Source organism: Antechinus flavipes, chromosome 2 (genome assembly GCF_016432865.1).
Source record: "Antechinus flavipes isolate AdamAnt ecotype Samford, QLD, Australia chromosome 2, AdamAnt_v2, whole genome shotgun sequence".
Classification (NCBI taxonomy): Eukaryota; Metazoa; Chordata; class Mammalia; order Dasyuromorphia; family Dasyuridae; genus Antechinus; species Antechinus flavipes.
Genome location: NC_067399.1, coordinates 523,448,158 through 523,464,147, shown reverse-complemented (window position 1 = coordinate 523,464,147; position 15,990 = coordinate 523,448,158). Strand labels below are relative to the sequence as shown.

At 33.4% G+C, this 15,990-nt stretch overlaps 1 protein-coding gene across 2 annotated transcripts in view; it reads left to right on the top strand.

Moving 5' to 3' along the window:
* Positions 1–15,990, top strand: part of DMXL2 (Dmx like 2) — a 154,817-nt gene that overhangs the window by 80,134 nt on the left and 58,693 nt on the right. For both annotated transcript variants that reach the window (XM_051980656.1, XM_051980658.1), the window contains exons 15-16: positions 3,483–3,600; positions 5,887–6,006. In XM_051980656.1, the coding sequence (XP_051836616.1) occupies positions 3,483–3,600; positions 5,887–6,006 (238 nt within the window). The remainder of the gene's footprint in view (positions 1–3,482; positions 3,601–5,886; positions 6,007–15,990) is intronic.

The window sequence follows — 15,990 nt, the reverse complement described above, 5'->3', positions numbered from 1 at the left end:
AGACCATTGCTTATTGTAGAGAAGATTGGCTTCTGGGAGTAGAGTAGTTATGATCCTCATCTTTTTGCATTTAGACTGCATTTAGACTCAAACTGCATAGTCTTTCTTATGGTAAGGAAACTAATTTAAGGAACATTTTCAACTTAGTGGAAAGAACCTTTACCTTTCTAGTGTTTCTATTGACCTTTATTATTTCTACAAGGATGTCCTTTACAAAATGTCGAGTCAGACAGAACTCCACAGGAGGAACTAGAAAATTTAATTGTACCTTGTACCTTCTTCTACCATCCCTACTACCCCCCCCCCCCTTTTTTTTTTTTTTGGAAATATATGAGAATGATTTTCTAAAAAAGGAAGAATCATCACTGTTATCTACTAAATTAGCTTAAACATTCTTGACTGCACTATCTTAAAAAGTTTTTGGCCTCATTTTATTTATCTTGATCTACCTATCTTAATATAATAATAATAATTAGTATTTATATAGGCATCTTCTATGCTAAATATTTTAGACATTCTTTTTTTTTTCATTTGATCCTCAAAGCTATCCTAGGAAGTAAATAGAAAAATAATAATAGCTATCATTTATATAGGATTTACTATGTGATAGGCACTCTACTTGACCAATATTATTTCATTTAATCTTCACTACAACCCTGCAAGATTGATATGATTGTTACCTCCATTTTATAGATAAGGAAACTGAGGCAATTAGAGCTTACGTGATTTTCCCAATTTCTGGGGCTGGATTTAAGTTTTCCTAACTCTAGGCCCAGCACTTTACCCACTGAAGTCTCTAGTTATCTGTCTGTAATATCAGGGTAGTATCAATGATGATTACAAGAGAATTCTTTTTTTCCCCCCTGGGGCAATTGGGGTTAAGTAACTTGCCCAGAGTCACACAGTTAGGAAGGGTTCCGTGTCTGAGACCAGATTTGAACTCAGATCCTCCTCCCTAAAGGGCTGATGCTCTATCTACTGTGCCACCTTGCTGCCCTGAGAATTCTTTTTATTCTGCTCTTAAAGAACTATTCTTGTTTGTATTGGAATTCGGGTGAAGTAAAGGGTGAAAAAAGAGATGACTTTCTTGTTTCCCAACTTTTGCCAGCTAGTAACCCCTCCTTTTTGTCACCAACAATCTTGCTGTCCTCTCAAAAAGGGTTGGGTGAGTTCAATGGAAGAAATAATATCTCACACCTTTTTTTTTTTAAGTCACAAAGTAAAAAATTCCTATGCATATTGTCAGGGCATAAATGTCTCATTTGTCTCCTATAACTGTAGGCTTAGCTCAGGGGATCCTATACTTGTAAACAGAGTTTGAATGTCAGGTTAAAGTCCATAAAGATATCCTCCACCAAATGTTCTAGGGAAGAGTAACCTTATGAAGATAGATCTTTCCATCCTAGATGTAGCCCTGCTAAAATCCAAGGCCTCATCTGCACATTCTCTGAATTTGGGGGAAATTTGACAAAGTTAGGGAAATATTGATATACTTGGTGCTGAAAAGAACACCTTTATTCTTCTTCACCTTATGCAGACTTTCAAGATTTAGAGATATTTCAGCATTCTTGGTTAACTTAATCCATTATCTCAGATGCCTCAGGATATATTCCCACATCTTTCTGTTGGAGAATAGCAATCCATCATTTTGGGAGGAACAACTCAAAATCAGAGAACCTGAAACACAAAAGAGTTTTTCAGATTTGTACTTAATATGGAGTAGATTACCATTTTCTTCCTTGACACATTTTATGGATGATCCTTGACAGTCATTGGTTCTTTTACTTCACAAGATGCCTTTTGTCTCCTCATTCTTAAAAGATCCACCACCAAATGGAGTTCACTGTTCCCCTGGCAAACTGATCTTTGGTGTGCTATATAAATTGTGCCTAGGCCAAGCATCTTTTACTTTTCTTAGCCTACCTGAGAGCAGAGCATGAGGTCTTATAAGACTTCTGAAGCTTTTAGGCCTATAGTTTAAGACTTAGTCATCAAGTAATTACATTTGTGACTAGAAATCCCATCAGGTTCTTTGCAGTGAAGCAACCAAAGGGAACTGATTGTGCATGTGTAGCAGTCAGTGGTGGAGAGCTATGCAGGCCTTCTTTCTACCTTTGAAAGAATAACCCAAAGATCCTTCTAAACCTAGCTCAAGAAGTAACAAATAGGATCCTCATCTGAGTCACAAGAAATGCTTTGTACTCCAAGTTAGAAATATGGAGATGACTGGAGATCCTAGATGCCATATTTAACTTTGTCTAGAAAGTAAGTGCTGGAAAGGGACCTGATTTAACTCCTTCATTTTACAAATAAGAAAGATGAGATCCAGAGATTAAGTGATTTTTCCAAGATCACAGAGTTAGTAGTAAATGGCAGAACTAGAATCTGAATTCTTAAGTCAAGACCGATGCAATGATTTCCCAAATTAGAAATACTTATTTGGCAAGGGAGTAGAGAACATTTTGTGTAAAACCAAAAAACAATTTCTCTCCTTCAAATAAAAAACAAAACCATTAGGATCTTGGTTCTTTTACTTCTTCTTCAGCCAAGCACTGCTGTGCCTCATCATTTGACTAAGGTACCTTAGACATATATAGCCATTTTTTCCTATAAGATGAAGGAAACTGTGTCAACAGAACTCATGACCTGGAACTAAATGGGACTGGAGGCATTGAGTCTCAAATTGCTAATATTCAAAAAGGTCAAAAAAGGCTCTTATTTCATTATCTCTTCTCAGCTGAGTGGAAGTGCAGAAACAGGTACACAGAACTGCTTTCCCTTTAGTCTAGTCATAAGTTGGGCTAGCTTTGGCCTCAGTATCTTTTTAGTAGAACCAAAGGGGTTCAATATTTCCTAAATCCTTTGAGAGATTCTAGAAAACAAAGTTCTTGATCCTTTTAGTTTATGTTTAACAAATCAGCAAGTTAGGAGGCTCTTCATGAAGAAAATTGAAATCTAGTATTGAACTATTTATTAACTATCCCTGAACAAAAGCACTATATTTAATTAGCAAAGTGGACAGTGCAACAGGAGATGTTTAGCTCTCTCAGGATCACTATAGACCTTAATTAATGATTCTTGAATTGCCAAGGACTGCTTACAATATGGTCAGTAATTGAGAGATATCAGAAATAGGTCTTTACTTCTAAAGGAAATGATGTGCTGCCCTGTCTCTCTGTCTTAGAAATCTTTAAACTCTTAGGTTGCATTTAGCCTGACATTTTTGAGATACAGCTTTTTTTCCCTCCTGATTGAGAAATTTGTCAAACTTTTCAATATATATAGAATTTTCCTTTCAAAGTAAGAGATGATTTGATATCTAAAGTCTTATTTTATCCCTAGTCAGTAGAAAGCCTGTGTCTTGTGTGTGTGTGTGTGTGTGTGTGTGTGTGTGTGTGTGTGTGTGAGTGTTTTTGCAGAGAAGGAAAGATAGGTATAAAGTACAAAAATATTAACTTTTCCTTTCTTTTTGGTACTCATAGTGTGGCTCAAATACACAGTTACTTCATGTTTTTCAAGAAGATTTCATTATAGGATATAAACCACTTAAGATGGAAACAGAGCAGAAGGAAACAGAGATATTTTTCCAACCATCTCAAGGTACCTTCAAATAAATTTATTTATTTTTTGTGCGGTATGAGATGTGAGTGAGAGGTGTAAGGTATGAGAGGGAGAAGTTTAAAGTGTGAGATAGATAAATGTGAATAAATTTCATTTTGAAAAAGAAGTTAACTATATATATGGCCTTCATAAAAGACTAGAAATCTCCAGTAATTTGACACATGTGCTAAACAATTTGGTTAAGATGACTTTAATCTTGGCCAATAATTAGATTTGTACCAGTATTGCCCCTCTATCAAGGAAAATAATATTTTTTGAAGTAAAAATAAAATAAAAATAGAATAAAATAAAATTAAAAACAAACTTTTTTGAAATAAAGTAACAAATAAATTTTACAAAATAAAATAAAATAAAGCATGGAGTTGTGGAGAGACTATTACTTAAAAAGACAAAAGTTCCCACATCTTGTCTCCCTCTTAAGTTTTTAGGTTTTTGCTTTGGGTTTGTTCATTTTAATATAGCAACATTTATTTAGTGTATGTATGTGTGAGGTATTTGTATACAAAGATGAAAAATGGTATTGTCTTTGCCCCAGATGACAATTGTTTTCATTTGTATAGTACTTTAGGAGTTACGCAATACTAGGAAATCTACTCTGAGGCTAATAATATAAGTATTATCCTCATTTTGTGGAGGTCTTCTCAGTTTTTACATTTTAAATCTTTTTCACATTTGTGGCTTTATTTCACTCACTGAACTATTCTGAAAGCCTATTTGTTATGTTGTCTCTAGCTTCTTTCCATTCTAATTCTTCCCTTACCTGTCTACTAGAATAATCTTTCCTAATAGCAGGTTTGACTTTTTTCATTCTCCAAAGACTTCAGTGGAAGTGCATTTTAGATAAAATGTGGATTCAACCTGGTGTTTAAGGATTTTATAGGCTTCATTCTTATGGGAGATAACATGGAGTAACAGTTATTAAAAAGCTAGACTCTGGACTCAGAAAGGAAATGGGTTTCAAATCATGTCTCAGACACTTTTATCTTCCTTTGCCTCAATTTCCTCACTGAGAGGATTGGACATCAGGGTCTCTAAGGTCCTTTCCTGCTCTAAATATATGGTCCTAGTTTTCCTAAGGCTTATTTCACATTATTCCTCTTTATAAATTTTTCCATTATAGGCAGAGTTGATTTCTACCTGTTCGTCAATCTAGCTATCTCCTGATTCTCTTTATTCTCACAGCCTAGCATGTACATTCCTTAATTTGTCATTGACACACTCCCTTCCCATCATTTCTTATTAAGATTTTTTTGAGCCTCATCTTCAGTATCATCTCCTCCATAGAGACTTCTCTGATTTATGCCTCTTCAGATTTTCTAGACTAGGTTTCACTTGTTCCCATCACATTCTTTGTTTTATTAATCTTATTAATTTCTGACCCTATTGTATTCTTAAGAGACTATATATTGTTTTTCATCTTTGTATCCTTTGTGCCTAATATGGTACCTTGCACATAATAAATAGGTACTTCAGAGGTGTTTATGGATTTATTAATTTGAATGATATTTTATCTCATGTCAGATGTACTTGGCCAAGATTTAGACCAAGGTTTTTTATTCACCTTCCTATTTGATAATCATTCTTTAAAATTTTTTTTTTATTATATTATAGCTTTTTATTTACAAAATATGTATGCATGGATATTTTTTCAGCATTGACAATTGCAAAATCTTTTGTTCCAACTTTTCTCCTCCTTCCCCCAGATGGCAGGTTGACCAATACATGTTAAATATGTTGAAGTATAAGTTAAATACAATATATTTATACATGTCCAAACAGTTATTTTGCTGTACAAAAAGAATCAGACTTTGAAATAGTGTACAATTAGTCTGTGAAGGAAATCAAAAATGCAGGCGGACAAAAATAGAGGGATTAGGAATTCTATGTAATCATCTCATGGTCATCTCCCAGACTTCTTTCGCTGGGTGTAGCTGGTTCAGTTTATTACTGCTGTATTGGAACTGATTTGGTTCATCTTGTTGTTGAAGAGGGCCATGTCCGTCAGAATTGATCATCATATAATATTGTTATTGAAGTAAATAATGATCTCCTCGTCCTGCTCAGATAATCATTCTTTTTGAAAAAGACTTTAATTTTTTGAGATTTAGTGAAATAAAAAGTTATGTCAACAAATATTATTCTTTCATGAGATTACATCAGTTCATTTTTAAAGGCCCATTCATTGTCCTCTTAGGTATGTCACTGGTATTTATTTTTTAAATTTTGAAAGCATACTAATGAAGCATCTCTTTACTTTGCTGATAGGATATCGTCCACCACCTTTTTCGGAAAAGTTCTTTCTTGTAGTAATTGAAAAAGACAGTAATAATTATTCTATTCTTCACATGTGGCATCTTCATCTTAAATCTGTACAAGCTTGTTTAGGTGAGTAATTATAATTCTAAAGGTACATCTTGTGAAATGAATTTATGTTATGACTGTACTTTGTCAGATAATTCTTTAACGCAGAAATCCTTAACTGCCATCCACGAACTTAAAAAAAAATCCTGATAATTACATTTTATTATAACTGGTGTCCTTTGTAATACTGTATATTTCATCCATTAAAAAATGTCAGTTTGAGGAGTTTTTAGGTCTTACCAGACTGCCAAAGAGATTTGTAATATGAAAAAGTGTTGAGAATTCCTGCATTAAAGATTCTGAGTCATAAATTGAACAACTGAGTAGAGTCAAATTGTTTATAGCAAACTTTTAATTATGAAAATAAGAGACTGAATTTATTGATCAAAGAAATTAATCTGTGTTAAAAGAAAACCTTTCCATATATTTATAAAAATTTTAATGAAAATTTAATAGAAATAATACTATACTTTTTGAGGTTATTCATGCATCATCTGTGGAATCAGTAAATGAATAACAGTTGTGGGTTTAAACTGTTAAAACAAGTCTGGTATACCTTATACTTAGTTATTTCTACAAGTATTAACGATGATTATTTACAGAACATCAGGATTATAGCATTAACAATTTTATTCATTGTCAATGTCTATATAATAATTTTAAAATGATGAAATCTATAACGAGGAGGTCATAGAAAAAGACAAATATATTTTCTTCAGAATAGATCTTTCTTTGAGAGGCAAATTAAGAATTAACATAGCGGCTAGCTGATGCAGTGGATAGAGTACTGGCCCTAGAGTCAGGAGGACCTAAGTTCAGTGTGGCCTCAAATACTTAGCACTTACTAGCTTCATAACCAGGGCAAGTCACTTAACTCCAATTGCCTTGCAGAAAACAAAACTACAAAAAATAAATCATATAACTATCACATTCAACTTAATTAATTCAATCAACCATTTCATTTTTGGCTTTGTATCCTCAGTACCTAACACAGTGCCTGGTTCATAGTAGGTGCTTGTTGTTAATTGGTGTAATGTACTTATTGGTTAATTGATTCATCTAGGAATTGAGTCTTAATTTCAAACTACTAACAATTCAGAATTCTTTTTTTTTTTAATTACTCAAAAAGGGGCAGTTATATATAGTAGTGACATAACCATGTGGAGTCAGGAAGACTGGGCTTCATATTCTATGTCTGATATTTACTAGCCCTGAAAAATTGGGATAGTCAGTTAATTACTCTGCATCTTAGTTTCTTCATCTACTAAATGAATGAAATAATATATATCTTACAGGTTATTGTGAAATAATATATGTCATCAAATCAAGTCCACAGGCAATTTTATCAAGTATAATATATGGGCCAGGTACCATATTAGGTTTTGGGATTAAGGAAAGCCAAAAATAGTCCCTTCCTCCATGGACCTAACAGTCTAATGGGGAAACATGCAATTAAATATGTATAGTCTATATATGTATACACATAGACACACACATCCCTATATATAACTGTCACAAAGGGAAGAAATTAGCATTAAGGAGGACTAGGAAGACTTGTTTCAGAAGACAGACACTTAGGTGAGACTTGAAGAAATTAGGAAAACAAGGAATTAAAGATAAGGAAAGAGGGAATTCTGGAAATGGGGACAGCCATTGAAAATTCAATCAGAACATAGACTGTCTTGTCCAAGAATAGCAAGGAAGCCAGTGTCCCTGGAGGGAAGTCAGGTATCAAAGTACTGGAGGGATAGGAACAAGCCAGGTTAAGAAGAGCTTTCAAAAACAAGACAAAGGCTTTTATATTGATTCTGGAGGTAATAGGGACAGACTGGAGTTTTTTGAATAAGGCACTGATATAGTTATATTTTTAATTTGATTGCTGAGTAGAGTGGGGTGTGAGTCTTGAGCCAGAGAGTATATAGTTAGAAGACAAGTTCAGTTATTCAGGCCTGAGGAGATGAGAGGGCCTGGACTAAAGTAGTAATGGTGGCAGAGGAAAGAAGTTACAGAGATAGAGTTTACAGGAGTTGGCAAGAGATGAGATGGAGGTGGGGAGGGTGAGAGGAGTCAGGGATAATACCTAGATTGTAAGCCAAAGGTGATTGGGAGAATGATGGTGGTTTTGATAGCAAAGGGGAAGTTGTGAAGAAGGGGAAAGTTTGCGCAAGAGATAGTGAGTTCACTTTTGGAAATGTTTAAGATGTATGCAAAACATCCAGTTTGAGATGTCTAATAGGCATTTGGAGATATCAACAGAGAGGTGAGGGTTGGATAAATCTAAGAATCATTTTCCTAGAGATGATAATTGTATCCAGAGGAACCAATAAGTTCATGAAATGAAATAGTTTAGCACAGAGTTCCCAAGCTATATTGATTCGTTGAACTTTTAGAGTTTCAATACTTCTTTATAGTGCTCCTAAACCAAAAGAGATACCTAATAGTTTTGTTTATTAAGCAGTTGGTTCCAAATCCTCAACACATTTATGTTCTAACATCTTGGTAGCTGTTTGAAAAAAAAACCCAGTTTGAAAGAAAAAAAAATTGTCATTCTTAAAAAAAACCTAACACCTCAGTTACTTACTAGATATATGTGCCTTTTATCATAGCAATTACTGAAAACTTAGCATTGCAAAAGGAATTATTGAAAGTACAAGTAAACAAGAAAATTTCAAACATTGAAGAACAGCATGTGGCACAACCTGAAACTGTGAGCTAGTAGTAGTATCCTGAGCTAGTAGGTAGATGTCAAGTATTCTTGTGTGTTTAATAATGCAAAGTTTGGGAACTTTGAGCATAGAAGAGAAGAGGGATATAGTTGGTGTGATCTGGATGAAGGTCAGCAGGAATAATACCTAGAGAGGAGAGAGCATCAAGGAGAACAGTGTGGTTGACAGTGTGTCAGTCTATAGATAGTCTAGAGAGAGGATGGAAGAAAGGTCACTATATTTAGCAATTAAGAGATCACTGGTAACTTGACAGAAAGTAGTTTCAGGTGTATGATGATGATGGAAGCCAGACTAGAGAATTTACATAGTGAAATGGAAAAAGAAGTGGAGGCACTGAAGGTGTTGGAATCTATCAGGATAAAGTTAGGAATTGAAGGGGAAAGATTGAGCCAGGCACCAAGCTTCCCTGGGGAAAAAAGGGAAGGGTCCTGATTGGAGGTCAGTAGATAACAGGTACAGGAATATTGTTTGGGTGATAAGCATGACAGTTGGGAGAGGTTATGGGATGATGGATGGAGAGACTGGAAGTTACAAAGGGAACAAGAAATAATTTGATTATACCATCATGACCAGTCACTGGGCAGCAATGTGGCTGGCTGTGGAAAGGAGTGGGCACTGGTGGTAGGAATGATGATACCATCAGTGCCAGAAAGGGTGGCCAGATGTGTGCCATTAGTCTTAGTGTGAATATAAGATTGAAGCAAGGAAAAAGTTTAAGTGAAAACATATTTGTTATTTTGGGGATATCTGCTCCACCTAGAAAGTATGTAAACTATCAGTGCAGAATTAAAAGCTGTGTAGCTAGTTATCATTATTAATGTTCATAATTCAATTTTGACCAGATTTGATCAAAGTTAAGAATTTAGAATTTTAAATCAGAGAACTTATTTTGTTTGGTTACGTTTGCGGTTGCATGTTATTTCATTTCTCCATTTTTTAAAGAACAGCATAATCATGTATCAGAAGTTGAGAATGCAATGAAGGCTATTAGTGATATTGTTTCATGTTGTAGAAGCTATATATATATATATATATATATATATATATATACACACATATATATATATATATATATATACACATATACATACACACACACATATACATATATATACACACACATATATATTTTAAGGGTAGCCTTTGGTAAGCCTACTCTTCTTCCTCCCTATCTCCTGTCTGTGCCCCCTGCCTTATAGCCAAAACCTTTCTAGTTGATTTTTTTTCTTTTTGAAACTATGCAAAGCTTCTAATTCTCCCTGAATTCCCAGTATATTGATTTTGGGCTTTGAAGCTTTATTCACTTCTCAGAGAGGAGGGAGATGAAGAGTCATGATTAGGGAGGCAGTGCAGTATAGTGGAAAGATCTTTAGATTTGGAGTTAGGAATCTGAATTTAAATCTTGCTTCTGCCACATAACTATCTGATCTTGGGCAGGTCATATAACCTCCATGGGTATCTAAGTCTTCTAGCTCTTTTCTTTATGATTTATGATTCTGTGATAGCACCTTGGTAGGAAAGAGATCCTCATTAAATATTAAAACACCAAGGTATCTATCTAGTTAGTCTGTGGGAAAGATCCAAAGATAAATGAGATATGATTCTTGCTTTCAAGGAGTTAATAGTCTATTCTGTGTAAACTCCTAGAAGGTTTCTTTATGTTGATATCTGTGAATTGCCTAGATTATCAGGTTCACTGGATTATTATTTTGGCATCTAAAAATAGCTTTAATGTTTATAATTTCAGTTATTATAGCTATACTGAAGGATTCTGTATTATTGTAGGATTTAGCAGAAGTTACCATCTGAGGAGACTTGGTGGTGCAAAGGCCTGGAGGTAGAAAAAAGATGATGGTGATTGGAGAGAGTGGATTGTAGTTAGGTCAAGCAACTAGATGCTTTCCTAAGCCACTAAACTGTAATGGCAAGTTCTGTCCATGGTCACACCTCTTTTTTTTTTTTTTTTTTTTTGCCTTTTATGCTCTTAGAAAAACCCAATCATGATGGCAGTGTTAGAAGGTCCAACTTCTAACTTGTCACAATAATAAGTTTCCTGAAGTCATGTCAGAAAGTACTTCATTGGTTCTGGCTTACTTTGTTTTGAGAATCTGCTGAGGATTTACTTCTTTAGGTTATCACACACATCTAAAAACATCTCAAGCTATAAAAAAGCACTGTATAAGAAAATCTGTATTCTACATTTTAGCTCAAAAGTCTTCAGAAACATTATTTTAATAATTTTGTTAAAAAAAAATCTCTTTCCTAAACAGAAAACTCAGACTCAAGAAATTTCTAACTCTCATTTTAAGAGTAAGATAAGATTTTAAAAGTAAGATTTTATGACATAGATATAATCTCATTTGTGTCTTTTCCTGATACTTATTCTAAAAGGAACAATAGTAAAAACATTCATGAAAGGATTTGGTCCTGCTTTCTTTGGGAAAGGCAAGGCATTGCAAGGCACAAGATATTAATTGAACTTCTATGCCAGACACTTTACAAATACAAACAAAAAGGAAGACAATTTTTTCCCTCAAGGGATTTATGTTCACATAACATAACATAACATGACATAACATAACATAACATAACATAACATAACATAACATAACATAACATAACATAACATGTCTATGGGGGACACAAAACTAAAGAAAACTGAAAAATTGGGGACGGGGCTAGGTTTGAACATAGGACATGTAGGCGTGGATCTGTGTAGAACATGATATTGAAATCTGGAAAGTCATAATCTATTGCTAAGAGAAGAATGACTAGCCTGGATACTTCATCAAAATGGAGGCTTCTTGATGAATTCATCAATAGGAGAAAAGTATGAGCATGATGTACAGATATCCCACTGTGACAGAGCTACAAGATTTTGATGGATGTTCCAGGCTGAGGAGGTCCTAGACCCTGAGGAAGTTATCATGATAAGATTTCAGTTGAGGTAGTGTTGACGTCTAGAAAATCTTCTGGAAATGAAAATTCTTATCTGGTAAATGATTACAAGGAACATTGTTAGAATATTAATTCTAAATTTTTGCAATACAAAAGACAGGCTTTCACAAACAAGCTAGAAGAAACCAGAATAATTAGAACAATCACTGCAGCAGTAATAATGATAATGATGGTAATAATAATATCAGCTGTAAGGTTTGAAAATGAGCTTTTTATTTGAAAATGCAAAATTATTGGTTTTTGTGTAAGATCAATGTTAGCAAATTCTATATTGTGTGACATTTATATTTTTGTTTAAAATAATCTGCAATTTCTTGGTTAAATTATTGAATTATAGGTTGTGTCAACTAGGAGTAGATTACATATCATTTATACCAATATTTTTATTATACAAATAAAGAAAATGAGTCATAGAGTACTTAAAAGTTGTATGTTAGATTACAAATCTAGCTCATGATTAAGCTGGATCTCATACCAAGTTTCCTGGTTCTAAGTTCTCATATTATTTCAACTGTTGTACATTTCAAAGAAATCTTATTTTTTGTCTTGAAGTATGTTTCCACGTTCCATATGGTTTTCCAGCTCTGACACTGACTCTGTGACAATGGGCAAGTGTAATTCATAAAGCATTAATTTACCTTCTTTAACATAGCAGTAATAACTGCCACCTTATCCTTATGGAATCCTTTTTTCTTTCTCAAAGTGTATTTCCACTATTATAATTTTTTCTCATATATTTAATATTTTATTTTTTCCCAATTACATGTAAAAATAGCTTTAACATTCTTTTTATTTAATTTTGAATTCCAAATTCTTAAACTGTCTTGCCTCCCTTCATTGAGAAGACAAGCAAATTGAGAAAAGTTATGCTTGTGTAGTCATGCAAAACATATTTCCATGTAAATCAATCCATGGAAGAAAACAGACAAAAATACCAAAAGAAAAATAAAGAAAAAGTATATTTAATCTGCATTCAGGCTCCAACAATTCTTTCTCTGGAGATGGACAGCACTTTTTATCACAAATCCTACAGAGTTGTATGATTGTATTGCTGAGAATAGCTAAGAGTGATATCTAGCAGATCATCATAAAACATTGTTCTTACTGTGTTCTGTTCTTGGTTCTCATTTCACTTTGCATCAATTCTTAACAGTCTTTCAATGTTTTTCTGAGAGCATCCTGTTCATCATTTCTTTTTTAAAAAGAAAATTACATTGCACATGTTTTTACATGGGGAAAATAAAATACTTATACTAAATAAGTATTTGTATAATTATTTAGTATATATATTTATATAAATAAATTTATTTTTCCCCGTGTAAAAACCTGTGCAAACATTTTTAACATTCATTTTAAAAAACATTGAGTTTCAAATGGTGTGTCTCCCTTCTCTCCCTTTCCCCCCACCTTCTTGAAAAGGCAAGCAATTCTATATGGATTACGCATGTGTAACCTTGCAAAACATTTCCATAATAGTCATGTTGTGAGAGAAAAGATAGACCAAAAGAAAACTTCAAAAAGAAAATTTTAAAAATGTGCTCAATCTGTATTCAGACACTATTAATTTTTTCTCTGGGTATGAATAGCATTTTTCATTTAAGTCCTTCACAGTTGTCTTGGATCATTGTATTTCTGTGAATAGTTAACTCATTCACAGGTGATTATTTTAGAATATTGCTGTCATTTTGTGTACAGTACATTTCACTTTGTGTCAGCTCATGGAAGTCTTTCCAGGTTTTTCTGAGAGCATCCTTCTCATTTCTTTTAATTGCACAATAGTATTGTATCATAAATTCATAACCACAGTTTATTCAGCCATTCCTCAATTGATGAGCATCTCCTTGATTTCCAATACTTTGTCCCCAGAAAAGAGCTGCTATAAATATCTTTGTATATATTCCTTTTTAAAAATATTGCTTTTGGAATATAGACCTAGTAGTGGTATCACGGGGTCAAAAGGTAATGCATGATTTTTTTAGCCTTTTGGACATAATTCCAAATTGTACTACAGAATGATTGAATCATTTTATAATTCCATTAACTGTGCATGTCTCATTTTCCCCACATTTTCTCCATCATATTTGTCATTTTCCTTTTCTTTCCTATTGACCAATCTAATAGGATAAAGTAGTACTTCACAATTGTTTTAATGTGCGTTTCTCCAATCTTCATCCAGTTAGAGTATTTTTTTTTCATATGGTTATAGCTTTGATTTTTATCTGGAAACTATTCTTGTTTTTTGATGATTTATCAATTGGGGAATAGCTCTTATTTTTCTTTCTTTTTTTTAAATATCTTTTTATTGATAGAACACATGCCAGGGTAATTTTTTACAGCATTATCCCTTGCATTCATTTCTGTTCCGATTTTTCCCCTCCCTCCCTCCACCCCTTCCCCTAGATGGCAAGCAGTCCTTTACATGTTGAATAGGTTACAGTATATCCTGGATACAATATATGTGTGCAGAACCCAACAGTTTTCTTGTTGCACAGGGAGAATTGAATTCAGAAGGTATAAATAACCCGGGAGGAAAAACAAAAATGCAAGCAGTTTATATTCATTTCCCAGTGTTCTTTCTCTGGGTGTAGCTGCTTCTATCCATCTTTGATCAATTAAGGCTCTCTTTATCGAAGAGATCCACTTCCATCAGAATACATCCTCAGACAGTATCGTTGTTGAGGTATATAATGATCTCCTAGTTCTGCTCATTTCACTCAGCATCAGTTCATGTAAGTCTCGCTAGTCCTCTCTGTATTCATCCTGCTGGTCATTCCTTACAGAACAATAATATTCCATAACATTCACATACCACAATTTACTCAACCATTCTCCAATTGATGGACATACTTTCATTTTCCAGCTTCTAGCCACTACAAACAGGGCTGCCACAAACATTTTGGCACATACAGGTCCCTTTTCTTTCTTTAGTATCTCTTTGGGGTATAAGCCCAGTAGAAACACTGCTGGATCAAAGGGTATGCACAGTTTGATAACTTTTTATAGCTCTTATTTTTCTAAATTTGTCTCAGTTCTCTATATGTTTGAGAAATGAGGACTTTAAAATCAGGGAAAGTTGCTTCAAAAATTTTTTTTTTCCACAGTTAATTGCTTAACTATATTTCCTTTCAGTCTATCTTTCCTTCCCATTATTCTATATTCTTTTCTCCCTGTCTCTCATCAAAAGTGTTTTACTTTTGACTACTCTTCCCACAATCTGCTCTCCCTTCTCTCACTTTCTTTCCTCCCTTCCCCCCATCTCCCAATTCTCTTATACCCTTTTCCTCTTACTTTCCTGGAGGGTAAGATAGATTTCTGTACTTAGTATACTCAGTATATGTTATTCCCTCTTTGCTTCTCATTATTTCTTTTTTTTAATTAAAAGTTTAAACATTTTTATTTAAAGTTTTGAGTTGCAAATTGTATTTCCCTTCTTCTCCTTCCCTTCCCCCTTCCTTTCCCTCCTTCTTCCCTGAGATATAGGTTATGCATATGCAGTTATATAAAACATTTCTATATTAGTCATTTTGCATAAGAAGACTTGGATAAAAAAAAATAGAAAGTAAAAAATAATGTTTCTGTTTGTGGTCAAATAATATTAGTTCTTTTTCTAGAGGTGAATAACAAACTTCATCATTAGTCTTTTGGAATTGTCTTAGATCTTTGTATTACTGAGAATATATAAGTCATTCAGAATTTTTCTTTGAACAATATTGTTGTTATTATACATCTTTATTCAAACATTTCCTAATTGTTTGACATCCCTTTAATTTCTAATTTTTTGCTTAGAGATTTGCTATAAATATTGTATATATATTTATATATATATATGTTCTTTTTTTTTTTTTTTTGGCATTCATGCTTAGTAGTGATATTGTTATGTCAAAAGATATAACCCTGTGGACATAGATCAGATCTTTTGATCATTTATCAATTGGGGAATGACTCATTTTTTTTTTTTTTTTTGAGATCTCTTTCAGGATGTGATTGATCTAAGTAGATTCTTTTGATTTCTATTTTACCCACTGGTTCTAGAATAATAAAGTTTTCCCTTGATTTTTTTCTTGAAAGATGATTTTAGACTCCTTTTTTGATCCTGACTCTCAGATAGTTCAATAATTCTTAAATTATCTCTTCTGAATCTGTTTCCAGGTATTGTTTTGTTCCCATTGAGATATCAATTGGGGAATGACTCTTTTTTTTTTTTTTTTTTTTTTTTTTTGAGATCTCTTTCAGGATGTTATTATCTCAGTCGATTCTTTAGATTCCTATTTTACCCACTGGTTCTAGAATAATAAAGAAGTTTTCCTTGATTTTTTTCTTGAAA